At 37.8% G+C, this 27,915-nt stretch overlaps 3 protein-coding genes across 4 annotated transcripts in view; 1 reads left to right on the plus strand and 2 right to left on the minus strand.

Moving 5' to 3' along the window:
* Window positions 1-465: 465 nt before the first annotated feature.
* On the minus strand, window positions 466-6,997 carry LOC104592481 (uncharacterized). 2 transcript variants are annotated; one of them, XM_088892594.1, is made up of 3 exons: window positions 6,489-6,997; window positions 5,519-5,583; window positions 466-5,389 (listed from the first exon to the last, which is right to left on the minus strand). In XM_088892594.1, the coding sequence occupies exons 1-3, from the start codon at window positions 6,739-6,741 to the stop codon at window positions 5,261-5,263; spliced, it is 447 nt and encodes a 148-aa protein (XP_088748720.1). In that variant the 5' UTR covers window positions 6,742-6,997; the 3' UTR covers window positions 466-5,260. The 2 variants fall into 2 exon arrangements, 1 of the variants encoding a protein (XP_088748720.1); XR_734415.3 differs by lacking the exon at window positions 5,519-5,583 and having other exon boundaries at window positions 466-881.
* Window positions 6,998-13,388: 6,391 nt separating this feature from the next.
* LOC104592482 (PTI1-like tyrosine-protein kinase At3g15890) lies at window positions 13,389-18,658 on the plus strand. The gene is made up of 4 exons (XM_010251867.3): window positions 13,389-13,683; window positions 14,073-14,220; window positions 17,176-17,438; window positions 17,519-18,658. The coding sequence occupies exons 1-4, from the start codon at window positions 13,640-13,642 to the stop codon at window positions 18,183-18,185; spliced, it is 1,122 nt and encodes a 373-aa protein (XP_010250169.2). The 5' UTR covers window positions 13,389-13,639; the 3' UTR covers window positions 18,186-18,658.
* Window positions 18,659-19,245: 587 nt separating this feature from the next.
* Window positions 19,246-27,915, minus strand: part of SUS2 (Pre-mRNA-processing-splicing factor) — a 28,948-nt gene continuing 20,278 nt past the window's right edge. The window contains exons 17-26 of the mRNA XM_010251869.3: window positions 24,706-24,959; window positions 23,281-23,897; window positions 23,062-23,168; window positions 21,740-21,994; window positions 21,120-21,593; window positions 20,840-21,001; window positions 20,559-20,756; window positions 20,196-20,474; window positions 19,835-20,077; window positions 19,246-19,625 (exon numbers count right to left, since the gene is read on the minus strand). Coding sequence (XP_010250171.1) covers window positions 19,434-19,625; window positions 19,835-20,077; window positions 20,196-20,474; window positions 20,559-20,756; window positions 20,840-21,001; window positions 21,120-21,593; window positions 21,740-21,994; window positions 23,062-23,168; window positions 23,281-23,897; window positions 24,706-24,959 — 2,781 coding nt within the window. The 3' untranslated portion in view covers window positions 19,246-19,433. The remainder of the gene's footprint in view (window positions 19,626-19,834; window positions 20,078-20,195; window positions 20,475-20,558; window positions 20,757-20,839; window positions 21,002-21,119; window positions 21,594-21,739; window positions 21,995-23,061; window positions 23,169-23,280; window positions 23,898-24,705; window positions 24,960-27,915) is intronic.

Genomic DNA, 27,915 nt, shown 5'->3' on the forward strand with positions numbered 1-27,915 from the left:
AACCATGAAGCAGACATGCCAGGGCACTAATTTATGGCGACCACACACTTAATGATACGACCCTGTTGTCCGCACATAACCTGATCATGTACGTATGACGAGTGACGACCGGCCAATGTCCCATGATTCCCACCCTGTTCTTCTCAAACCCATCACTAACTTTTGTTATATTTGAAAACAATGAAGCTCAAGCGTTAATGAAAAAGTTTATTACAGGAAGTAGGAAGAAAGATCGATTCTAAGCATGTTTTACGCCTGTCCAAGTTCAAGAGCTATTATCATATGGGCAGCATCTACTACTGCACTTTTCTCTCGAGGAGGACCTGAAGACTATGCACAACATATCATGGCCTAGGGCGGATATGATGGCTACAGGGAAAGATTTCTGAACCCATGAGAGGATTTCTGAATCCTTATCATAAGTCATCTAACAAAGGCTCCAAGAATCAGATAGTCGGCAGTAGATAGAGGAATTACAGAATAAATGCTGAACCATCAAAAAGATTCCTTTAGAAATTATCAATTATCCTGTGTTTTGTACATTTGTTCTTTTGGTAATTTCTATATAACAAACTGTGAACCTCCAGAGGATAGGATTCTCTTCATTCATCTTGTTGATGATACAGTGAACCAGTATGGGCAATGATGGTGGCGGATTCCCAGGTAGAAGAATGCCAACTGAACCTTTCTCGTCTGAACACATGCACAGGAATTCTGCATCCTTGAGAGTTGAATCACGAACGATCTGGCCATTTAGCACCTTGATGAACTTCAAGAGTCTCAGAGACCATTCAATCACGCATGATCTTTATGCAGTATTTCTTTAGGATCAGAGAATGCCAGGATTAAAGGGGTAAAGGTTGTAGGGTTATGTTATTGACCTATCACACAAATACAGAAAAAACATAGTGAAAACAAAATGGATATCAAGTAGATTAAAATTTAAGAAACACAATAACTAGCAAAACTATAAAATACTTTAAAATCACACAAAGTGACAATGAGTTTAACAAACCAATTAGCGAACTTGTAAAATTATCCCCTTTTCCATACAAAGAAAATCATCTTGTGAAGACCAAGCTTAAGTAGAAAACTGGGTGGTATAAATGTAACAATGAACTTTTACACATCCAACTCCAACCTGCAAGAATAGGATGCTTGCAAGAGCAGGATACACTCTCCCTGACAATAAGCCAAATTCCTTAAAAGACCTCATATAGAACCACCTGCCTTCATTCTAAATATTCAAACTAGATAGAGGCTCTTGGAAAATGCCCACAATAACAGACTTGAATTCTATAACCTTTCTTAACAGATAAACTCTGCAGATTTCCTCTAATTGCAATGTCAGAATGATATTGAGCTCTTTTCCCTCTTTACCATATAAAACTATAGCAATAGTAAAACCAACAGAAAAATACTAGAGCAATATTAGAAAGTTGTCCACTTGAAAGGAAAGTAAAAAACTTACATAACAACTTACTATATAAAAACATCTGAGAATAATAAAGGCCTAATAATGACTTTGTCCCAATGAATATGAAACAGCTCATAACCCAACTGCCAATGAAAATAACCCACCAGAAAATCTAAATTGATGTATATAACCTTACTTGCTTTTTCAATTGTAAGAATCCAATGAAAACAAAAGCAATTCAAGAAATCATTGTTTCGAATAAATGTACAATGGGATATATAGCTACTCCACCAGCTGCAACAATCATAGAACACAACCTCATTAAGAATAAAAGGATACATGGAGCCTAACAATAACATGTTCTTCCCAAGAGACAAACTTCTGTATAGCCAATTATACCAAAAATGTCCCATGAAATATAGTAAAGCTTAGGCTACAAGAACCAAGAGATTAAGTAAATGAAACCAAATCATTGTCAATCCGCTGTAGTGGGTACCCAAACTCAAATTCTCTATATTTCTTTTTTTCTTTCTCTTTTTTATAAATGGGACCTGTATACAATACTATACTGTGAATAGGTATCAATTAATTCATCAATTGTTTTTTTCTTTTTCTTTCTTTTGTGTGTGGTCTTTTTTCCCTATGAAAGATTCCTACAGCAAAGAATGAAATAAAAAGAAGGCAATTCTGAGTGCCTAACCACCCAAACTCATCTCTGTAACCGTTTCCAGATTCTTCAAGCTCTTGCCTCTCACACTACAGCTCATCATGTACATTATCATCATTATCTCTTCCCTTGTCTGCTTCCATGACTTTTGGCATCATCTACATCATCATCATCATAATCAAATAGGTCATCCATTGTTTCTTCCTCCTCTCTTTTTCTAAAGAAGATCATTTCCAAATGTTGTTACCAGCTATCCAGAGTCTTGGAAGGGGTGGATTCGATACAGATCAAACCTTTGGCATTTTTTGCACAAAGTGGCCATTCTCAGACTCAAACCCATGTTCTCATGCTTCAGCCTGTAGGGCTGCAACTTGGGTGGGCTTGGGTTGAGCATTTCCCTAAATTTTAGTGGGCCCAGCCTTGTAAATTCTTCAAGTTGGGTACTCGACTTGCAATCCTATCAGCCTGAGATTTTACTATACCAAGCAATGACCCCTCCTTTTCTCTCTTTTTCTCCAGCTCCTAAATACTGGCTTCTCAGCATCCTTGTTTTTGCCCTGTTTCCCTAGCCAGTTTCTTTGCAGTAAGTGCATCTAAATACTGGTCCATATTTTTTATTTATTTATATACTTGAAATTCTAGATCCAAGGTGATTTGTCTAAGATTCCGTCTTAAGAATACTCTAATCAATAAGCAATTCTTATTTCCCTTGAACAAAGAATTTGAAGCAATAATCTCTAATGAAAAAATGGAATACAGTATACCAAGGAAAACACGAATGTTTCTACTTACAGAAACTGACAACAAACTGAATGATGAATTTCAGGTTAAAACATAAATGCAATTGACATTAACATATTAAGGCTACAGTTTAGCTCCATATGCTAAACTTTTGAGTTGGAATCAGGATCCACATAAGCTCAAGATGAACCTAAAGTATAAGCATCAACTGCACTCATGTCAACCTTACTCAAGTCAACTTGTAACATTGGGTCCCATTCAGACCCAAAGGACCTAAGAACTCTAAGCCCATAAAACTCAACATCCAAGGCCCACATCATTAAAAGAAGAAAATAGAAAAGGAAAATGAGAGAAATAACCTTTAAACTTAGTATGTTATTTTTTTCGACCTGGAAGTGGGGGTGGATAGAGTGAGGACAGGTTTCAATCCCAAGTCAGTAGAAACTACACCTACCAACTTTACCAAATGCACCAGCTGGCACCTTCTATGGTACATATATTAATTGTACAAAATACTATAGAATAACACCCAATAAGCTTGATCCAAACAGATTTAGCCCACCCTGGTTCAGTTTAGACTCTTTTAGCAAAATTGACCTAAGGCCAACCTTAGCTCTCAAACTACAAAATTGAGCTCGACCTAGCCAGAAAAACTACCACCATTGATAGCTCTAGTTTAAATGATATCTATAAAGAAATTATAGCATATGTCCAAGTAAACAAGAAACCATATAAGGAAGCATAGTGTCACCTAAATAAAATATAAGCATAAAAATAGTTGTTTACAGAAAGATTATTCGCCCACAATTATTACAGACCTTTAACAATGCAAAAAGTTAGGAATGCGTGCCATCTTGGACACAATTAAAATTGGGACCAAAATGTTCCATCAGTGCAACAAATCACTAAAACGATTCTGATTCATCCTTCATTATATAATAATATCTGAGACAAGAGGTCACTCATACTCTACAAAACAGTGAGAGAACAGAATAGTTTATCCTCAACTAAGTAAATAGAAGAGAATGGTCAGGTTATATATAGAATAACTGAAACTTTTATTGCATTTGATAAAATCAGCATAGTTTTCCAAACTATGCAATCTTCAAGAGTGGACAATAGAAGAAGGTTCAGAATACAGAATCCTAGGAAATAATATAAGCCTTCATGAACTTCCTTTAACATTCAAGAACAAGACATACTTATAACAGAAATATGTAGCAATGTTTTCAACCTATAGTTGGACCAATCAACAAATCATCCCCAGTTCATTTGGGGGGCGGGGAGGTGAAATGTATAAGTCCAGAACATATCACCATGAGTAAGTGATGTAGGACCAGCTCAATTCTAGTCCTTAGAGAATATTGAATGATCTTCTTTAATCAGAAATTTATAATTGTTGATGGCTGTAATGGCTTCTTGAAGGAACAAGAAAGAAAATAGGGAGAGAAAGAAGAGAGAAAATACCCAGAATCACTCACAGGGTGCCTAGAATCACTCTAGAGTATGGGAATCACTCACCATAATTAGCATAAGCTGAAGAAAACTCAACAAACTTAATTGCTCTTTGTGTAAAACGTCCATACATATTTATAGACTCTAAACTGATAATAATCGTAGAAGTCAAACTGTTAGACTCATAATAGTCCTAGGATTCAAACTGTTAAGACTCAATAATCCTAGTAGGACTCAAACTAAGTTGTCATATCCTATTTCAATTCAAAAGAAGACTCAATAACTCTAATCCTACTTATGCAATGACTCTGAAATTTTAAACATAAACAAACTATAAATAGACAATCAAACCCTATTATTGGACCCTACAGAGAAACTGTAAAATGGCAAAGATATCCCCAGTGTCCAAAAGTACAGAAATACATAAAAATTCACAAAATTCCAATTTTGACTCTTCATCTCCTGCATCAATCAGCAAGACTGGGGATGTCAGTAGGTTGAGTAGTGACCTGACCCTATCAGGTGAGAGTCAGATCAACCTTAACCAGGTTTCAGGTTGTGGACCTTGTGGTAGACAGTGGACCAACACTAAGCCCAACTGTTTGGCATTGGATCATACAAAATATTTGTACATATAGGCTTGGTTGAGTATAAGTGTACCATATAAGCGATAGGCTGGGTTGGGTTCAATGCCCCCTCTTCAATTAGTCAGAACAGATTGGGTTCGTTTTGGGGCTACTTCAGGTTGTGTTCACGTTGAGCAAAACTCATGGCATACCTGAGCTGTTGACATTCTCATTCTCATACGTACACCACATAATTTTCAATCAAGGTTGGCTATAATAAGCATAGTCAAATAGTTGATAAGTGCAACATTACTTACAGCAAAAGAGGAGAATTTAGAAGCACCAACAGAACAAGGTCTACCATGTAAGCTTAAAAAGCCAACAAGATATTCTGACAAGTAAATACCACTATGACTAAGTAGTTGGCTGACAATAACCAATATTGAAGTTGAAAAATGAGCATGGTAGAAGTATATCGTGTAAAAGTGCCACATTTGTATTATCATCTCCATCATAGAAGGACATAGACCTATCCGTTCTTACCTTGAAACAAAAGAAAACAAAACGTAATGAATTATTTAAAACTTAAGCCTGGGTTTTTTGGGATTCTTACAAAACATACCAAAAGTTAAAAAAGGGGGAAAAGAAAGAGGTTAAGGTATTGAAAGGTACCACATCTTTCTCAATTTCCTCTCCCTGAACTTTGTAAACCGTTTTGCATGTGCTAGAGAAATAATCTGAAGAAAGAAAAACCAGCACTATGCTAATTCTAATCTGGAAAACAAAATCCCAGATTTTACAACAACAGATTTTCAGACATAATGAATAATCAAGTCTGACAAAGGTCAAGGTGGACCTCTTACTTTGATGATATAAAGCAGACGAATTTAGGTATATGATTATCCAAACAGACTAGAAATTTCTCAACTTAGAAAGATCAAGGGAAATAACTAAAATACAAGAGATGCAATAGGTGTCAATTCAGCAGTAGATCTGAAAACAGAGACATGGTATCCAAATGATATACTTATACTATTAGAGAGAAAAAACATGACATCAACCTATACAAAGCAAAATTTCTTATACATCAACGACAAATAGAAAGATTCAAATATGACCAGAACATTAGACTAGATATCAAATGATCCAATGTATATTACACAAGGTCCAGAGTTACAGAATCCATGAGTTGTTAAAAAGTCACTTTCAAAACTTCTAACACATTAATGCAGTAAGAGGACACATCTGAATCTTTACCTTAATTTAACTACCTTGTATCACCAAAATAAGAGTCATAATGACAGAATTATCCTATATGGAGAAAAACATGGTAACAACCTTTACAAATCAAAACTTTTTTTATACAATGATGCTGTAGCAGGAGAAAAATACCTCAAATATAGCCAGAACCTTAAACTAGATATCAATAGTCCCATGTATATGCCAAGATGTTCACAATTACAGAACCCATGAGTTGTTAACAAATCACTTCCATGAAATTGGAAAATTTCTTATTGCAGTATGCCCAAAAAAATTCTTATTGCATTACTCCCTTGCACTTCAAGAGCAACAGAATACAAATCTCAGGATTTCCACCCAATATGCTTATGAGTTGTACAGAACAAGAAAAAAACTATTTTACCAGTGCATGCTGGAGAGCATAGCCACAAGGCGTCCAGCCCTTGTCCCAAAAATTGGTGCCACCTGTTCCTGCCAATGAAGTCTCGAATGGCGAATCTGCAATTTGGTTGTGGAAAAAGTAGGAGGTTTTGGCATGATTCTTGCCAATGGAATTCCCCAATGGCGAAGACCTCATCGGCGATTTTCATCTTCTCCCTGCTTGTGTTGTGCTGTTGTCCGAGCAAATGAAGGAGACACAGTGAAGTCCTACGCATCGTTTGGGAGTGATTGGTAAAAAAGCGCTTATTTCAAATGGGCCAAAGACGGGCTAGAATCGCCATAAGCATTTTTTCAAAAAAGCACTTAAGTTACCAAAGCATAAAAGAAGTGTTTGTTGACGTAGTCCCAGCGTCAAATAAGTGCTTTTCATCAATAAATGCTTGAGAATAAGCACTCCGCCACTCCCAAACAGGAGCTTCATCTTCTTCGTTCCCATCCCAAGTCCCAACCGCATGTGGGCGACAACATGAATTTTCTTATTGCGTGTTCACTCTTCATTTTTATTTTTAGGGCTGCAAATTTGTATATTCTATTCGAATCCGAATTAGATTCAATAAGAATCGGATTCGGATACCTCCCTTCATCTTAATAAATCGGATCGGATTAAAAACTCAATTCATTTAGTTAACGGATCAAGTTTGGATATACCCCGATCTGATCCACTACAATCCGATCCAGTAGTTATGAAATATATATATATATATATATATAATAAATAATATAATATATTATTTATATTATACCATCATCAAATTTTTTTTATTATAATTCTAATCGAATCAGAAAATCAAATATCCAATAAAATATTTGAATTCAAATTAGAATTATACTCTTTGAAAACCTGACGAATTTTTATCGGATTTGGATCAATTAAATTTCTTATCGGATCAGATTGGATATACTCTTTTAGGCCTTTACTAAATCCTGATTCATTTACAGCCCTAATCATTTTGCATTTTAAAATAATCCATTTAATTCCGTTGCAAATTCGATCCAGTCTAAAGTATATCGCAATCTGAAGCATGACACAACTAAAGTTCTATTGATTTTGTACATCATCACAAATAATTCATGATAAATCTTTCCCACTCTCCACATAAAGCTAGAAAATTACAAACACTTGATTGAAAAAAAAAAAAAACTACAAGCACTAGCTGTTATACACCATCAGTGGGAGACATGTCGGCAATGTAAAAAACCAATTTGGATGATTTCTTGGTTTGTTCCTTTTGCTGAGGCTTTGCCTTTGTAGTTTTCTTTCTTACAAAAGAAAATAAATAAATATCTTTGCAGCGGACTTAGGGGTGGTTAATGATCAGTTTGGATTGGTCTCTGTCCAAATCAAAATCAATTTGGACGGATTAGACAGACTAACAAGACATATTGAATTGGATCAGTCCAAATTTAATGGTCTAAAGTATTTATTGGATTGAATTGGGTCTGATCCATTCATAATAAATTTATATGGATTAGGTTGGATTAAGCCAATATCCGGTTCATTGATAGAAGATAAGAATATAGGTGTCAATCGATTGGGTTTGGATCAGATTGGACCAAATCCAATCCAAGGCACCCTTAAGCGGACTGAACACATTAGACGTGGCCCATGGGACCTTGTATCCAAAAGCCCAGCCTGGTCCAATTAATTTGGGCCTCTCCAGCCGACCCACGATCACAAGTGTCCAACTTCTTGTGAGTTTTACTTTGTTGATCGCATTTGACAATCTGTTTGGTTTGTCAGAAAATAAGAAAGAAACAGAAAGTTGCCAAGAAATTTCACTGATTTATTGATTGGAGTATGAGAATTAAGAGCATATTAAACTAAGTGTTACCATAGTTAGATTACCATGAAATGTATGTGCTCATTTGTGATATTTTAGAGCTGTACTTTGTTGACACCCATGTGGTATGCATATAAAGACTAATTGGATTTTATTGGTATTAGTGTAAGAGGATGTGCTATTTAGTAATAGATGATCAATGGATACTATTTACATTAGTTCTGTTGAAACAATTAGATGGTAAATAGTTATTTCATTTAAATTTATGATTGCATAAAGAGACTCTTCAGTATCTGGGTACAAGTAGAGACAATTTCACACCAAATTAATGATGTCTCATCCTTTGCTAGTCATGGTTATTGATCCATACTCTATTATATATTGAAAACCAATTTACTTACAACTTAATGAAAAACCATTTTTTTTTTTTATTCTATTCTGTTGAATGAATCAAATAACATTCTAAACACAATATCTTCAAACCTTTCATATAGGTGAAACTTCACAAATTGCATTCTATTGCATACAAATTATGAGAGATCATTGGGTGGGCCCACCCCATCTTATCCAAGCCGAGCTTTTCCAAGGGTTGGGCCTGAGTTTTGGGGCTTTACACTGGAATTGGGCCAAAAAAAACTCAGGGCTCACTTGAACGTGGGTTGGGCTTGGCTAAGGCATCAAATAGCCTAAGTCCAACTTGAGCTTTGTCCAGCCCGAACCTATCCGAGCAAATACATACATGATACATATATACATTTCATTTATATAAAAAATAAATAAAAAATAAAAAATCTAATATGCATACACACAATCATGGTTGTATATGTGTACTTTTATCAATGAAATTAATACATATATTCAATCCATTCTACTCCTAAATTGAGTCATAAAACCCTATAAAAGATGAAGATGGATGTATAAAATATATTCATGAATTCTTTCAAATCCAACCACTTACCAAGACTTGACCCAATCCCAACCCAAATTCTATTGGATTAAGCCTGAATTGGCCTTGGACTAAAACTTGGATTTAAAATCAGATTGGGCCAGCCTGAACCCAAGTTTTATATCTTTTGGTTGAACCTGAATTGACTTTTAACTTGACCCAATCCGCCAAGTTGCACCCAATTAAAGCGGAATGCATTTAATTTAAGAGTTCATTAAATCGAGTAATTAATTACAGAATGTAGGACTGCTCCCGTTTGATAGTTAAACATAGAATCAAGTGCCCCGATTGACAGTTGACACTAAGGGAGCATTCTTATTTTGGATTTTGAGAGGGAGAAGTTGGTCGATGGGATTTTGATTCTTATTGACTAAGAATCTCATACTTTTTTTCATATTAATGTGGAGATTAGGGAAAGTTTATTTTCTTGGGATAAGTGATATCTGATGAGGGGTAATTTGGCCCGACCTAGTAAGCAGCAAACACGTGGACTCAACCTAGTGACTAGGATGCATGACTTGGCATTCCCAGCCACCTTGGCAGGTCGGATCACTCCAAGTACCTCGGCCACCCCTGGAGCCCGGGCATCTCGGGATGATTCGGCTCGCCAAAGTGATGTGTGGTGCACATCTAAAAGCCCGCCAGTCATCCCCGAACACTTTGGGATCACGTTGTCATCCCGCCCAAATCAGATGGACACAATAAGCCTTATCGGCTACCTCGTTATCCACATTTTGGAGTGGAACAGACTCCTAGGATTTTGGCCGAAGATCTCGGGAGTGTTTTGTAAGAGTCACGGCAGCTCAACTATAAAAGGACATTAACCCCCATAGCACAAGGTACACGCGATTACTTGCTCACTAGTTACTTGCATTCAAGCTTTTAGCTTGCTATCAGAATACAGTACTAACTTAAGCATTGAAGCGACTTCATTGGGTTAGCCATCCTGGGCTCAAAGATCCGCTTTCTTGTAATTTGAACCAACTCGCTAAACAACCAGCATCCAGGTAACCTTCTAGCTAGGAGCTTTTAGATCGTGCTCCATCAATACCCGTCTCCTAGGTGGGTAAATAACTTTCCCACCTGAGGGGAAAGTTGCCAACACTTGAATGGGACAAAAATGCCCCTTTCAATAATACATTTTATAGCTAAAATGGTCATTGCCTTTTTTACTTGAGAAATAAAAGAACATTCGTAAATACACTTACTCGGGTAAGTGTTTCCCAAGAGAAACTTACCCAATGCATTTACCTAAGTAAGTAACTTACAAAAAAGCGAACGGGACACAAGTGGTGATTCGCAGCTTGCTCATTCTAGTAGAGACTTGGGATGGACTCTTGTGGCCACCAAGGTTGGGGTGGGTAATGGGGGGTATGGGGATGAGCTGCCCCCCATTATGAAGATTTGATATGATCCTCACAAAACACTCCTCACACCAACCTCATACACATTGCAGCTGTGAATTGAAAACATCAAAGGATGTCAGTGCATCTGGATGTTTATGTGATAGGTGAATATTGGTTAGATTAAAAGGAAAATTATATGGAATAGAGTGTTGGGCAATAAATAAAAAAGACCAGAAAATAAATGTGACAGAATGTTAGAAAGAACAGACTAGGAATGAAATTATCTACAACAAACTATGAATAACTCCGATAGGTGATAAAATGAAAAAAACAATAGACTAAGATAGTTCAAACAAGTACATAACTGACTATCAATTACATCGGTTAAAAAGGGACTAAAAGAACTCAATATATACAAAAGGAGAACATTGGTAGAATTAATAAGAACTTATTTAAACATTAAGAATTTAATAATAGATATGGTTTTAGATATAATGAATTAATGAAATAGAATTAGGGAAGCATATAATTGGGATAAAGCATGGGTGATGATGATATTATGGCTTTCCAACCTGTCTTCCGGGAACCTACCACAAAGAGACACAGTATACGAGAGCAAGCAAGCATATTTAATCTTGTAGACTGTGTGAATCGTGAGTTTTTGAGGACCACTTGCGTCTGCTCTTTTTGGGTGTTTCTCAATTCTCAGGTTCCATTTCAACCACCCCACAGTCTCCACACACAGTAGATTCCGGACCACACAAACTCTGTCGACATTTACTCACATAACATCAGAGCCACAAAATTTCTCATCCTCCTGCACGGGAGATGTTTCCAATGTATGGAGGGAGTCGCAGTACAGTACCAACTGTGCTCCTTTTGTTCGGTTGTAACCGTCAGTACCCAAACATGCCTCAACGACAAAACAATCAACATCTTTTTTTTTTTTCTCTCTCTGTTCTTTTTGTCTTCTTCCTCCTTTCCTATCCATTTAGGAGAAAGATGACGAACCTCCATATGTTACAGTTGATAATCCAATCATATATACTGGTCATACCTCACATCACCTTGTGATTCGGGCCGGTCTAACCCTATTATTCCTTGATACCACTAGGTTTTGTTAATATGGGACAACCCGGGTTTTTCCCTAGGTGGACACCAATTCCCAGCGAGACAGCTGTCATGGGTCGGGTCTGGTTCGTCATGAGTGGACCAATCCTAAATCAATTATTGATCGGTTTTATAAAATACCCAAAACTAAATCAACTATTTAGTCAGGATATTCGGGTCTCATCCGACTAGACCCGGTTACGTACTTTGATAAATAAATAGTAAACTGTTTATATATCCCTTTAGTAGGGCTTTCACACAAAAGCTTCCCGCGTTACACAGAAGGTCATAAAGTCATGTTTAACGAAAAGGGAAAATCTATGATACGAGGTACCGAAGAGTTTTCACTTATTAAATTTTGATAAATAATAATTGATTGGTTACTATATTTATGCTTTTACGTCATTGGTCAGAAGTTTTTCAGATATTATATCTTTTTTTTATTTCACAGTCTAACCCCAAAAAGTACGCTTACATGCGCTGATAAATCAACTTTTGGGTGAAGCTATTTCTAAAGCCCGTTTAGGAGGGCTTTCAGGTCATAACTTCTTTAATTCAAAGCTGGGTTAAACCTTTGAAGCTATGATTAAAGCTAATATGGAACAGAATTGTGACCGTAACCTGAGTATCTTATTTTTTGATAGATTTATCCGGGTGCGCTCAACTAAACTAGCTTATCTGAACTGAATTGAGATTTGCTCCTCACAGGCCGTGACTCACACTAACCTCACAGCCACATCTCACCTTGTATTGGGAATATCTCTTCATTAATGATAAACACAAGTACGAAAAGACATACTGTGAAGTGCAATAGTCCAAAGAGGTAGGGGTGTCAATGGGCTGATTTTGGATTGAACTCCACTCAAATCAAGATCAATTTGGATAGATTGGACAGACCAATAAGACATATTAAATTGGACCTGTCCCGACTTAATAATCCAAAATATTTATTGGATCGGATCAACCTGGTCCATCCATAATAGATTTACATTGGATTGGATTGGATTGTATTGAACCAATATCTGATGATTCTGGTCCATTAATAAAAAATAAGAATACATGTGTCAATGGATCATGTTTGTATTAACCAATTAAGTTAAAACTAATTTGAACAGATTGGACAGTCCAGACGTAGAATTGGACTGGTCCAAAATGATCTAGAGTATTCATGGGATTGGATTAGACCTGGTCCATCTGTAATGGATTCATATTGGACCAGATCAAATTAGACCAAATCCGGTCCAGTTAACACCCCTAGCCTCTACAACCGGGTCTCACATGCACGTAGCTGATTCGCCATGTATCAGGAGGCTGTGGGACAATGATAATGCCCCACACTAATTAATGATTGTGGGCCCCCACGGAGGCGCTGCCTATCAAGTATCAACTAGTCTATAAAAACCCCAACCTGCGTCAATCAAAATTTGAAATTGACACGCTTAATTAATGAAAAGTGAAAACTACCGTTGAACTACCACTAATACCATCAACGGAATTCTTTTTTATTTTTATTTTCTTACAAAAATATTCCACTTTATCCGAAACGACATAAATTATTATAAAATCCATCCCTACTAATATCCATATTTATGAAAATATAAAATGATTATTTCACAAAATGGTCCCCCACCTCCACCTCCACCTCCCAAACAGCACTTTCCCCCCTTTTCAAATTGAAAAAGGCGACACAACACAACACAGAGGGTTGGTTGGTGTGTTGATTTGTTCCTCACGCTTCATTCCATTTCACGACTACTGAGCTGTCTCTGGCTGCTACTGTTTCAATGTCTTCTCCCCATTCTTCCAAAACCCCGAATGTTTGCGCCGGATTAAGCGTTACGATTCTTGACTGAAGAGTGAAGAATCTTCTTCTGCTTAGCTTCAGACCTGTAAAACTCAGCTCTTACTCTGTGTTTTGCGCAGTAAGGACATGGCTTTTTGCACCAGGTTTTGCTGCGGAAAGACTTGGGATCGGTACGTTTATCGCAACATAAAGTTGTTGACTTCTTGATCTGCTTTTTGTTTTCTTTTTTCATGATTTTTTTTAATTTTTATTTTCTGGTTCGACATGAATGATTGATGTCTTCGAGCTTTGTTCATCTGGTACTTCCTCCATGTCTTAGTCATCTAATCTAAAGAAGCATAAATGATTGAATAAGGGTGCTTTTTGCTAACTTGCGCTTGGTGTTTAACTGATTGCCTGTGATTCATGGATTTCTGATCGTTCGATGCAAAATCATTCTTTTTTGAAGAAAAAAAAATGATAAATCGGGGTTCTTTGTCTTGGTTTGCGGAGTCAGCGATGTTTGTAAGTTAGAGAACATACCTAGTTTGTTATGTTTATGTATGGTTGCGTGATGCAGGAAAGAACAGTCGAAGAAACGGCCCACCTGGAGGGTTTTCTCCTTGAAGGAATTGCATGCTGCTACGAACAATTTTAATTATGATAACAAGCTCGGAGAAGGGGGATTTGGTAGCGTTTATTGGGGACAGCTATGGGATGGTTCTCAAGTAAGGATTTTTCTGTCGATTTTATTTGCATAGGTTACGTTTGATTTCGTATAGAATAAAGGAAAGCAAACGATTTCATTGTAAAATTATATTCAAAATGAAAGCAAATTATTTTCCTAATTTTCCAGGTGTTTGCCACTTGGAAAACGAACCTAAATGGTTGAGAAATATATGGATGTCACAAACTAACAAGATTCCGAAATCTATTTTTCTAATTTTCAAAAAAAAAAAGATACAAATTTGGAAGGAATATCGTTTTCTTCCCAACTACTACTCACTTTTTGGGGATCATTTTTTTCCATGGCCATTTTACATGCAAACACATACCAGAAAGTATCATGTTTTGGGAAATCATTCATTTTTCCTTCGTTACACATTTAACCAATTGAAGCCATACTTTAATTACTATATGTCTAGCGGAAATTGAATGATTAAACAAAATCATCTCTTATTACTGAAGGATTGATAATTAAATTGCATTTGGTCAAATTATGACAAAATGTATATAAGTGTTTGTTTAGTTTTATATTTCTTAACTGGGTTCTATGATAGGAATATCCAGATTTAAAAGTGACTGAAAATGTATTTCTGACAATTCAGAGGAAATCTCCTATGTGTGTGTGTAATGAATTCACTAATAAGAACAAAAAGGGGGAAAGCTGTAGTAAAATCAAAAGTTCCCCTTAGAATGTCTAGGGGCAACATCAAATATAGCCTTGCAACATAGAAACTATATAGGTACAAGCACACATGCTACACCATATAGACTTACAAAAGAGCTCACATGAAACCTATTCCAAGATGGAGGATCCCCCTGGCACTGATCTTTGAGCTCAGTGCTCCTATTGAATATCCATAATTATTCAGTGTTTTATAGCTCAAGTCAAATATAACTGGAAAATGAACCCTTATGATTCATTTGAATTGACTCCCAATTCAATGATCCATGTGCTAATTGGCTTTAGGAGAATATTGAGGACATAATGTTCTATGGTATAGATGATTTACTGAACTTGGGAGAAATATGGAGTATTGTTCTTTCGTCTTTTTCCATAAGACTCCCAATTCAATGATCCATCTTCTCTTTCGTCTTTTTCACTTTCTCTAAGATATGAATCATTTTTTCATAATTCAAATCCTTAACTTTTCTTCTTTAGGATATATATTAAAGTAGTAAGAAATGATTTAAGAGCCCACCCCATAGTTTAAGAATGGATATGGTACTGAATAGAACAGAATGCCCGAACAGGATTCATGTTGCCTATGAGGACCCATATAGTTGGGATGCAGCTGGTTTGGTTAAATGAACCACATGAAACCAGCGTACAATTGCCAAATGAAGAACCTGAATTGTGAATTTAGGAAACTATATCTCTTTCTTTCTTTTGTTGGAAAGGAAGTCAAAGACTCGCTTTGAATTGCTGTGAAAAAGAAGTTCACAAAATCCATAAGCAATCTCCACTATTTACCTTTTTCAAGGATGATATGTCATTTTCTTCAAAGAGCCTTCTGATTCTATTTGGTCTTTGTTGTACGATGTAATTGTTATATTCGTCAATAAAATGTGGGCAGCATTCATTATCAATTGAAGTTTAATGAATTTCCAGAAGAAATATGGAGTATTGTTCTTGCTTCCACACTTGTATGCAAGTAGTTCCAGTGTCAATTGCTGACATGATGTCTAAAATGGCAAACCCACCAGACATGTACTACAATTTACAAGATTGTATAGGAGCTATCTATTTAATACCAATTTACAATATTAAAGGAATTTGTCTGCTTTTGCATGCATTCCTCCTTTAGCTGAGTCATCTGGATCTCTCTGTTAATTGAGTTCTTTTTAGCCATTGGAACAGAAAGAATTTGGGGGGGAATTGAGTGATATTTGGATATGTGTGTTAATTTCATGTTCACATCATTGTATGGATCATCATACATTTGACTCCTCAGTGTATTACAAGATTTGCCACATAAAGAGAGGACAAATTGAGTAACATGAGGAACAGGTTTAGCCTTTCTGGGCTTCCAGCTAGCTAGTGGCTATATCATTGAATATTTTTTTTCATCAGTGACCTCATTGAAGAATGTGAGTGACCTAAACCCGTTTGTATATATATATATATATAAACTTAATTCAGTGCTAAGCAACTTGCTATGACAAGTAAATGAAAACAACTGTCAAAATATTAAAAAAAACATTATGTACTATTAAAGTTAAACAAAATCATGGAACTATTCCTTGTTAAATATAATTTAGAAGATTTTGAAATATCTCCAAAGTCCAAACCAAATGATATTCCAGGTGAGTAGCATTAGCTGCATGGTATATCAGGGTACAGCTGGACCTATAGGTCCCACTTCCCAGAAGTATTCCAAAATCACCTATTTATCCCTTGCATGAGTTCCTTCTGGATTTCATGACCTGCATTAATGGATTTTTGTTTCCACCCATATACCAATGGGAAGGAGCTCAACTAAAGCTGCTCACAAGCTTAAGCATACCCTTCAAGAAGGGAATCACGAGTTATCATTGTTATTACAAGTGATATCTGATGCTGCGCAATCTGGCTGCTCCTAACTGGTGGTGGCTTAGCTTCCAGTAGACGACGGACGTGGAGAATCTGCACAGAAAGAATCAGAGAACCCGGGGGTGCTTACCCGGCGAGGTCGCTCCAATGCTTAAGTCAGTATGTGCGAGCTGAGAATAATTAGAGAGCAAGAGAGCTAGTAAGCAGTAAAATGCGCGTAGCGCCAATTGGCGCCGTCTGTGGGAAGTGCTTCAAAAAGCTAGGAGCAGCCAGATTGCGCAGCATCAATATATGATATGCATTTTGACTTTTGAGCCATTGATCCAATGGGTTTAATGTAGCTATTGTTGTCTCAACTAGGACTCCTCAGTCTTCACTAAGCTGTGTAATCTAAATGTGCCTTTTGCTGAAGTGATAATTGTTGCAGATTGCTGTTAAAAGGTTGAAGGTGTGGAGTGAGAAAGCTGATATGGAATTTTCCGTTGAGGTGGAGATACTGGGCAGAGTCAGGCACAAAAATCTGCTAAGTTTACGTGGTTACTGTGCTGAAGGACAAGAACGTCTTATAGTTTATGATTACATGCCTAACTTGAGTTTATTCTCCCATCTTCATGGACATCACTCAGCAGAATGCCTGCTTGATTGGGAACGAAGGATGAAAATTGCAATAGGATCTGCAGAGGGAATTGTGTAAGTTGAAATGTTTTCCTTAGTTTCTTTTTGTACTTTCTTTCCTCTCATCCCATAACCTTATCTTTTACTGTATTCAGCTACCTTCATCATCATGCAACACCACATATAATCCATAGTGACATCAAAGCTAGCAATGTGTTGCTAGATTCAGATTTTGAGGCCCAAGTTGCTGATTTTGGTCTTGCGAAGCTCATACCTGATGGAATAACTCATGTCACCACCAAGGTAAAGGGCACCCTTGGCTACCTTGCCCCTGAATATGCCACGCTTGAGAAGGCATCAGAAAGCTGTGATGTCTATAGCTTTGGCATACTCTTGCTAGAGCTAGCTAGTGGCAAGAAACCCATAGAGAAACCCAGTGCAACAACAATGCAGATAATCACTGATTGGGCACTGCCATTGGTTTGTGAGAAAAAATTTAGTGAAGTTGCAGATCCCAAGCTGAATGGGAAGTACGTGGAAGAAGAGCTAAAGAGGGTTATTCTTATTGCACTCATCTGTTGTCAGAACAAACCTGAAAAGAGACCCACCATGCTTGAGATAGTGGACCTGCTAAAAGGAGAATCAAAAGAAAAGTTGGCTGATTTAGAGAATGATGAAATGTTCAAGTCAACAAACTCTGGAAGTCATCAAGAGGAATTATCAACTGCAGAGGGAAGCATAGATTTTATCTCAGAGGAGAAAGATGCCAAGGAAGTGAAAGAAGTTGCAGGCTCTGGGAGTTATCAGGTGCAGGGCAGCTGAATCTCTTACTCCCAGATTTCAGAAATATAGATATAAAAAAACAGAAGGGATCGTTAAGTTAAGCGTGAACTGGTATATACAGAAACATCTTTTACTAGGGGGAGGTAGAGGTAGTAGTGGTTGCTTTTCTTAAAGTGCCAGTCTTAGAGCTGCCTAACCATTAGAAACTTGGAAGGTTGGTTTTTGCCTTTTGGGATGAATTTCAAGTTTGCTTGTAATTTGTTTTCTATTTTGTTGCCTAGTAGTGGCTGTGAGACTGTTGTTGTATTTTGGTTTCTTGGGTGGTTTTCAGATTTTGTCCGACTTGGAGCAGCAAAGGTTGCTCAAGCCACCATTCATCTAAGGTGGTCATAGTGTTTATAGTCAATTATTTTGCAACTTTTTATGTAATTGGAAATTTGGAAGGGGGGATTGAAAATTTGAAGTGGGTTTTGCTATATATTTAATGGATCAAGAAGATTATTGATTGCCAAGTGCTGATGCCCTGAAAGCATTACAATCTCAACCAATCACCCAATTATTTTCCACTGGGGCACTACTCTACAGTATTCCAGTTTACCTAACAGATGAACTAGGCCAGAGGGAAAAAGAGGTAATGATGAAGCGGAGGACCAGGAGGTCCGACAAGCCCTTGGCAAGCGTGGCCAAAAGAGTGTCCCTGCCCAGTATAAATGCGTTGATTTGACAAACTGACGTATCACAATTTACAAATACTTGTTCGCGTCCCTCGTTTACAACTTCACACACATTCCATATTTTCCATATCAGTGGCTGGTGAGTTGGTGACTACTGGTTTAGTAAACTGCATCGTGTTTTTTCTCCTAGTGCTTTTTGGTAGCAATGGGGACAGTAGCTCCAGACTCGATAGAAATCACCATTTGAACATCATTCCTATACCCCCCCCCCCCCCCGGAAAGATATTACGTGAATGGTGATTGAATGCTAAGGGCCTCTTCCACAGTAATGGCCTTTTGCTGTTACTGGGATGAATTAGAGGCCTTCAAGCAAAAAAGCAACTCATTAACTGGGATGAGGTTCACTAGAAACGGCAAAGAGAGCATCGCGATCAAAACTAGTAAATTTGAATCATATAAAGATGGCTTTTAGAATATAATAATATATACAGTCAAAGAATACAAAAAAAAAAAGGTTGTTAACAAACAAAAACACCGTGCCACTTCATTCCGATTTCCGATAGAGGTTATTTACATCACCATCATCTCTAGTTTTCTACTCACTAATCTAGTCCTAACTGAATGTATCTTCCCGATCTCCTTCGGCTGTCTCGCCCTCCTCTAAGTTACTGAACTCCAGAAAATGTGTAGGCCTGTGATCTTCATGGTAATATTCCCTAGGTGTCCCAAGCTTAACACCATACTTCATGCTCACTGTGTGCTTCACCCCCATGAAGTTGTAATTCCACGGGCCATTATCAGGAATCTGAGAGAGAGCCACCATATGATCAAATCAGTTTTAGCTCCCCTCAAAAAGGCAGAGTAAAAAGGGGGGAAATAAAGAACACCACCAAAAGCATGATTTACACAATTGCAGAAAAATAAGCAGACGTTCTTTTTAGTTTTAATTTGTGAAGATTTCGAACGGGACAAATATTTACTATTGATTATTGTAAAGCATAGTTCCAGACTTACCATGTAGAATCCAAGGAAACGATCACTAAGAAGCATCTGGACCTTCTCATAGTGAGTTGGAAGATAACCATGCGGATTGCTTCCAGTATCCTTGTTGACCCGCCCCCATTCATAACCTGTTGGTGTAAGCTTGTATGCAGTTAATGAGCAAGAGCCTGGGGTGAAACTGCAAGTGAGAATGATGCACTTCTCTCCATCCCACTGTTTACTGTTCTCCAGAATCCGAGCATGAGTTGTGAGATCCTGTAAAAGTAGAATGGAGACTCAATCAAGGCCTGATTATGTAATACAGGACTGGAACCACTACAGCCTGCAGTCTGCACAGCCAGGTAAGAAAGCATGCTTGGTTAAAAACAAATACCTGAGGGGACAACTGTGGAAGCTCGTTTGGTTGTGTATGCATCCATCCCAATGGCTCCAGATCATTTAAGAAATCATGCTCAGGAAGAGAAGATGGAAGATGGACCTGCTGATGAGTCCCCCACTGTGGTGGCATGGCAATACAGCGGATTTCTTTAACCTGAGGATTGTCTGGTGGACTTATACCATATAGGTACCCTGCAATTTGAGTACGCAGATCTGCTATACAGATAAACTTCTTCAAGATATTTTTTGGCATGATGTATGTGTATCCCGTTTCCTGTTATCATAAAGTTTCATCCAAGGCCAGTAAGCTCTCCATGTTCAAGCTAAAGAGGAACAATAAAACCAGTAAATAAAATACCTTGATGTCCTCCGAATTCACATAAATATGATTGACTCGGAGATAAAGATTTGTGGCTGAGATTGCTCTCACACGCCAATCAGTTTTGGACCCAAAAGCCTGCTGCTCATATGGACTTGTGGTGGTGACAATAAGTTCATCACCATGCACATTTGTTGTCCTTGTTGTGACAGCTGTAAGCTGGCTTGCTTCTTTTGCCTGCAAATGAAATTCCAGCAGCAACAAATCAGCAAAGTGACGAGCATAGACAATTCTATTCAAGCATAGGAGCTAAATATTACCTGCTTCTCAATCTCTGCTATCTGTTGCCTCTGTTGTGAAGGTGGAGTAATCTCAGCTCCTAGTATTATGTCACGAATTTCAGACTGGGTAAGAGCTGAAGTATTCACATTATTCTTCTTGGCATAATCTGATAGTATAAGATCTCTCAATGCAACCTCAACCTGCATGAAAGAAGATCTTAGCAACAAATAAGTAAGCATGAACAGAGGCACATTTTTACAATACTAGGATACAGGCAGGTACAAATTTGATTAGGTCTCTCAAATATTTTGAAGTTACCTTCATCCATTGATCATCTGTGAGAGAAGGCCAGATATGGTGTGGTTCAGTGATAATAGATTTGTCGGGCTTCAGTAACATTTTTGCCTTCTCATTGTTTACATGTAGTGCACGCAGAATTAAGATGAGACGAGAGAATGCGGTATACGATGAGATGCTTTTAAGCCAATCATCATAAATGTTGAACAAAACCATTTGCGGCTCTGTGGCCTTCAGAATCAAATCACCAAACTTCTCAATCTTTAAGCATGCTTGGAATGGCAACTGTAGTTCACTTCCCTTGATAACTATGTTTGGGAAATCTAGCAAGTGAACCTCCAATGGATCCAGCATTCCTTTACGAGTCACAATGATTTGTTTTGGCTGCTCTTCAACTGGCAAGGACCGAACCAGAGCAGCTACTTCTTCTGCAGTTTTCCACTTTGCTAGCTGACCAAGACGCTTTTGTCCAGCCCACACGCTTGTGTGTATAACCTGTAGAAATCCATGTCAAATATATGGTAAAAGCAAATCTAATAAAGAACAGATGTTCTAAAATAAGCTTTTGTGGAAAAATAAACAGTTTTTTTTCTTATAAATATTTTGTGGAAAAATAAACAGTTAAGAGGGAATGGGAGTACCTTCAGAAATAGTTGCCCCGTTCTTGGATTGAATATAAAGATGGCACCATTGATAGGTTTTGTTGTGAGATTTCCTTCAAATGTCTTATGAATTGTAACACGATAAACATTTGTGTCATCAACAAACCATATAATTTGGTTGCTGAATATCTCCCCATAGTTTTGAGATGACAGATATGGTTCTGTAGGCTCAGAAGAATACAACTGCAAACCTTTCCTTATTCGCTCCCTCAGAACATACAAAGCTGGATTTGACTGCAAATGCACATTTGACGATTATTATGATTCACAAGACATGTCAACATTCAGCAAATAAATAGATAATTGTTTGAATATATTCATACAATGATCAAATTTTGACCACTATTCACTACTACCACCAATTTTTTTTCACTACAATATAATGATTACTTAATTATATAAAGAATATCTTATAGGGTACATGTATCCTATCTCTACAAACAAGAGGTAAAAAAAAATAACATAATAATGTTAAGCTTGTACGGTAAGTCTAAAGTAACTGGCATCCCACCCTGCTTATTCTAAATAATTTCTTCTTCAACTGATAAGAGAGGTTTTCTATTGAGAAAATGAAAGGAAAAAATTGTACAAGGATGACTGGCCAACCCAGAGTTTGCATCTGATACCATCAGATAGGTGATAGTCTCTACTTACTGTGTTCAATGTGCTCCACCCCTGTTGATGTTAGCTGTATGCCCCTAATGTGTCCTAGTCAACAAACCCAGCAGCCTTAATTCAACTCAACTAAGCCTGGTCCTAACTATATTGGGTCCACTATATGAATCCTGTTCAACCCAGTTACCTTGATTAAATTTCTAAAATAAACAAAAATGCCTCGAAAAGGAGGTGTTTCTTATCAATGAGATGAGGAGCTATCATGGCTGAAACTTGCAAACGAGAGAGCAATTGAGCAAACATGACCATCTACAGGTTATCTAGATCTTCCTAACAAACTAGTCTAGCAAACCCATCCTGGTTGTAGGTACAACTTAATCTGTACTTCTAATACATACACCCCATCCTCACCCCTGAAGAGAGAGAGAGAGAGAGAGAAACGTAACCACATACAAAGAAAAACACAGGAAGGAGGAAGATGATGAGAGATGAGAATTGTTCCTCTCTTTATTCAGCTAAATGTGGACCAGCAGGGGTCTGTCAGCACAAAATACATGGTAATGGAGGTACTTCAGAATCTACGCAGTCCACACCATTAGTTTGGCCTTGGCATTCTTGTTATATCTCACTTTTCTCATAATCGACTAATTAAACCATCGAACAAATAATACTGGAAATCAAGTTACCTTCATGATTTTATTCATTGCTTGAGCAAGAAGTGGTTTGGATCCAGGAAACCAATTACCAAAGGCAGAGTGCAAGTTGTAAGCCAGATCAATCCCAATCATGACACCTGCAAAAAACAAAATGAAACAAATAAATTTAGAACAACCAAGTAAACAATAGTCATCCCAGAACCAGAAAAAATAAAAGCAAGTATGACAATGATATTAAAAAGGAAATACCAGTAGGAGATGGATAGATTGACATATTGTCAGTTGTATAATCCATAAATTTAGCACGAGTATAACGCTCTATGTCATGTGAGTCATAGTCTCCCCAACGTAGTTGCACATCTATCCAATACTTGTTGCTTGCTTTCTGATCAAATACATCCTTTGACTCTGCTACTAAACTTGGCTTTGACATAGGCCATCTATGGGCAGCAAAGAGTAGAACATCGGCACAAGAACTATTCATCTTGTAACTCTTCCTTGGATGGATAGTCTCTTTCTGAACAGTCTCAATTTCCAAGGCATCTAACTCTTGATCCAAAACTTGACATAGATCCATGACAACACTCTCATGTATCTTTTGCCACAAATGAGCACGGAATATTTGAATCAGAGATATCTTCAGTGTTGGGATCTTTCCATGCATGAAAATTCCTGTCAAATCTAGTTGGACTTGAAAACCCACATATACATTTGCACGGTTTATTGTAGGTGACCACCAAAGTGTAAACCTACGGTTTGGAATTTGGTTCAGCCCAGACCTCTGTGCATTTGTCAATTTCTTATACTTCATCGATTCTTCAAAACCGGATGCCTTCTCCCAAAAGAGACCTTCCCAAGTTGGAAAGCTGAAACATCAAGAATGTCACATCAACTTTAGTGCTAAATCAGAACTTTATGTTAAGACACCAACAACTAAGATAAGTGGTTCCAAAATTCTACTCCAGTATATACCAGTTCCATATTCCAAATGATTCATTTAAATTCAACCATGGAGGAGGTACATTTGATACAAGCTACAAAGTCAAACTATTGTAAATGCAAGGATTTGCAGTAACTCCCAATAGTTAAATTGGTCAAAGAATGGGAAATTCCATGTGAAAACTTAAGAAGCATGCCAAAAAGAACTTAAGCTACTCCAAAATAAATTATAACAGTAACACTGAGAATGGTTTGAAGGTAACTGAAATGAATATTGTTCCCGAGATTGATATCCCTTCTCTAAGAGAATTGTCATGTATTACTAAGGTGATGCTTGGCACCAGTGTTGTGTAGCCATGTCTGTTAGGTCAAAATGGTTACATGACATCATGAAAGCAAATTGTTTTGGTACAAAACACTATGTTTAATATTTTATTATAGTTTTAAACATAGGAACCACATAGGACAAAAGAAGTGGGAATGCCCCCAGATTCAATAGATGTCTTTGTGGCATTTACTGACATTTACCCAAAACCACCATGCACAAAATCAATGCAAAGTGTGGTGTTTCCTTTTCAACTTAAATCTCCCCAACCACATGTTTTTTGTACATGGCCTATATGGCGACTACATGGAGTCAAAATAGGGACATAACACCATAGTACCAATTACCAAATACATCATAAGTCCAAACAAAATAATAAAAAGAGATCAAAAAAGAAAAACCAAACTTACTATGTTCCTTTGAATAATGTATGCTCAAGGATACCCTCAACACCTCCAAGGGCTTGGATGACATCAGTTCGATAGTTATTCAAGTTCCACAACTTGCCATCATGGCGTTGGTGTGTCCACCAAAATGGGTTCTGCTTTAAAACTTGATACTGCTTAAAATCAGTACGAACCCTCCATCCTTTATCATATGCCAAGGTATGACGGTCCTTCTGAAACAAAGTGTTGATCCGTGGTATACCCCGATCCCAAGAATCCTGTGGAAATAATTCAGGAAATCTATGATTAGTCAAAGCACTTTGACTCTTTGAGATAAACAACAGAAGTAGAGACCAAAATAGCTGTTGAGACAACAATTAGTATAAATGCAATTAAGTGTATAACAATTACAATGGACAATCAGAAACCTTCCTAGAGATGTAAGCCCCACCTGTACCATCTAAAATGCACTTCATAGAGAAGTCTTACTGTCAAAATCTTACAATTCATGATTTCAAGTCATAAATCCCAAGGGTTACAGTTCAAGTTTTACACTTTTACCATTGAATCCTTTTATGAAAACATATATTGAATATTTTTTGATACTAATAATTGAACTTCTGAATTACAAAAAAAAAAAAAAACAGCTATCTAGGGTCTTGGGAGGGGTGGACTGGGTATGGACCTAACTTCTGGCTTTTTCGCACAAAGTGGCCACTGTCAGACTCAAAGCGGCATTCTCACACTTGTCAGCCCTATATTTTAACCATTACATATGAACCTTTTTATTCAAAAGAAGCAAAAGGACAAATTCTACACAGCAGCACACATTATATTCAAATAACACCAGAAAATCATCCATCAAGGGTCCAAAAACTTGAAGAAGGGGTCTGAAAAGTCTTCTTAATGGCTCCTTCAAATCAAATAGACTAGGACCAGTCCATATTTTGTGATTTCCTTTTATTTCATATCTTTTTTCAAGAAATTTTTGTTTTAAAAGCCTATGTAGACTAAAAAATGTCTTGGAAATATTTAGGTTAAAAAACCATCATGTGCAGGTTGATTGACTTTAAAACTGAATTTGGTTATATCATATATCTCGTATCAAACCTGACAACAAAAGTTAGTTATATTTTTTTTTTGATCAATAACACTTTCATTAATTCATCAATAGAAAATTTACAAGTGGAAGACAAACACACTTATCTTCCAAGAGTCACAAAGAACTTCAAGAAAGGAAAGAAGAAATTACAAAGATACAAGGACACTAACATTACAACTTAGCCCAAAACAAGGAATCCCTTTCTGCCCCTTGTTTTGCTAAACCGTCAGCTAGGGAATTAGCTGATCTCTTAATCCAACATGTCTTAACTTCGATCTCCCGCACCAGCCATTTGAATTTCCTCTTCTCATTGTTATATTTCCAAAGATCATTTTGTTCTTTGGTCAGCCACCCTATCACCACCTCTGAATCCCCTTCAATTATAAGTTTCTTGATGTTCAATTCCTTAGCTTTCCGGGCTCCTTCCATAACTGCACATATCTCAGCTCTAAGGGAGTCACCCACTCCAATTGGGCCTGAGAACATAGCAGAGATGACCCCATTTTCATCTCTAAAAACACCCCCGATCCCTGATTGTCCCGGGTTTCCCCTACTGCATCCATCAAAGTTTAATTTCAAGAATCCACTAGGTGGGGGGGTCCAAGCCACAATCATTACTGACTTGTCTGCGTGTAACTTGCAATTTCACCCCACTTCCTCAACATGTCATCCATAGTGTAATCTGTGAATATTTCCAGAGATTTCAGCCACTGTACCGCCCTAAACTGTATGATAGCCCTCAAATCTGCTGTCCCTCTCTGAGTTTCTGAGAATATCCTGGAGTTTCTTTCTTCCCACAGTGTCCAACATACTGCAGCCCTTAGTCCTCTCCACATTGTCCTTCCCCTTTTTAACCGCCACCTGAAGGAGGGGGCGAAAAGGCCCTGCATGTCTGATGGGGGATTCCAGCTGCATCCAAATAAGGAGAAAGCCCAATCCCACAATGACCTCGCGAAGTGGCACGACACCATTAGGTGAAAACCAGTCTCCCCATCTGCTTTACATAGAACACACCACTGAGGTGACAAGCAAGTATTGGGTCTCTTCTTTTGGAGTAGATCACTAGTGTTGATTCTTTCTAGATAGGCTTCCCAACAAAAACTACCAACCCTAGGAGGTATAGCTCTGCACCAAACCTCACCAACAGGAAAAGGGGACAGGGTAGGACTGGTGGACTGACTTAAAACTTTGAAGAACGAAGCACAAGAGAAAATGCCATTGGGGTTAGGTGTCCAAATTCTAGAATCCGCCCTAGTGGGGTCTAAGACAACGTTATCAAGAAGTGCAAGAAGGCTCGAAATACAATCGAAGTCTGAATCCCTCAAATCCCTTCTTAGACCCAAGTTCCACCCAATCCCAGAAGTGGAAGAGAACGGGGTGGTGAAAGACGAGATCGGCTCATTTTTCAAATCAGAAAGAGCGTACAAAGACGGAAACTGATCCTTTAGAGGGGCGCTCCCCACCCAGGTTTGTTCCCAAAATTTTATGGAGTTACTGGAATTCAAGTCATACCTGATATTAGGAATGAAAACTGGTAGCAAGTCATGAATGGCTTTCCAAGGAGAATTGCTTGTGATCCTAGCTCTGATTCCAGCGTCCCATCCGTTGTGCTCCAGCCCATGAATACTTGCCACTATTCTAGCCCATAGCTTCTCCTTCTCCAAAGGAAACCTCCACAACCACTTCCCCAGCAGAGTCATATTCCTTCTCCTAATACTCCCAAGCCCCAAACCACCACACGACTTACTCCTGCACACTATTTCCCAGCTAACTCTATGATCCCTCTTCTCTTCTCCCGGCTCCCACAGGAAATCTCTCATTAACTTCTCTAATCTGTTAGCAATCTTCACTGGGATTTTAAACACCGACATGAAGAAGATGGGTAAGTTAGCAAGCGTGGCCTTAATTAATGTAATTCTCCCGCCAAGAGAGAGGTAATTCTTTTTCCAGGATACCAATCTTTTTTCAAACCTTTCCATCACCGGGTTCCAGAAGCTCTCTCTCTTGGGATTATCACCTAATGGTAATCCTAAATAGTTCAGAGGCCACCCCATGACTTCACACCCCAGCACTTCAGCACTCTCCCTGATCTCTCCCTCCTCCAAATTCACCCCCACTACACAGCTTTTCCC

Source organism: Nelumbo nucifera, chromosome 8 (assembly GCF_055504915.1).
Source record: "Nelumbo nucifera cultivar China Antique chromosome 8, China Antique-T2T, whole genome shotgun sequence".
NCBI classification, from domain to species: domain Eukaryota; kingdom Viridiplantae; phylum Streptophyta; class Magnoliopsida; order Proteales; family Nelumbonaceae; genus Nelumbo; species Nelumbo nucifera.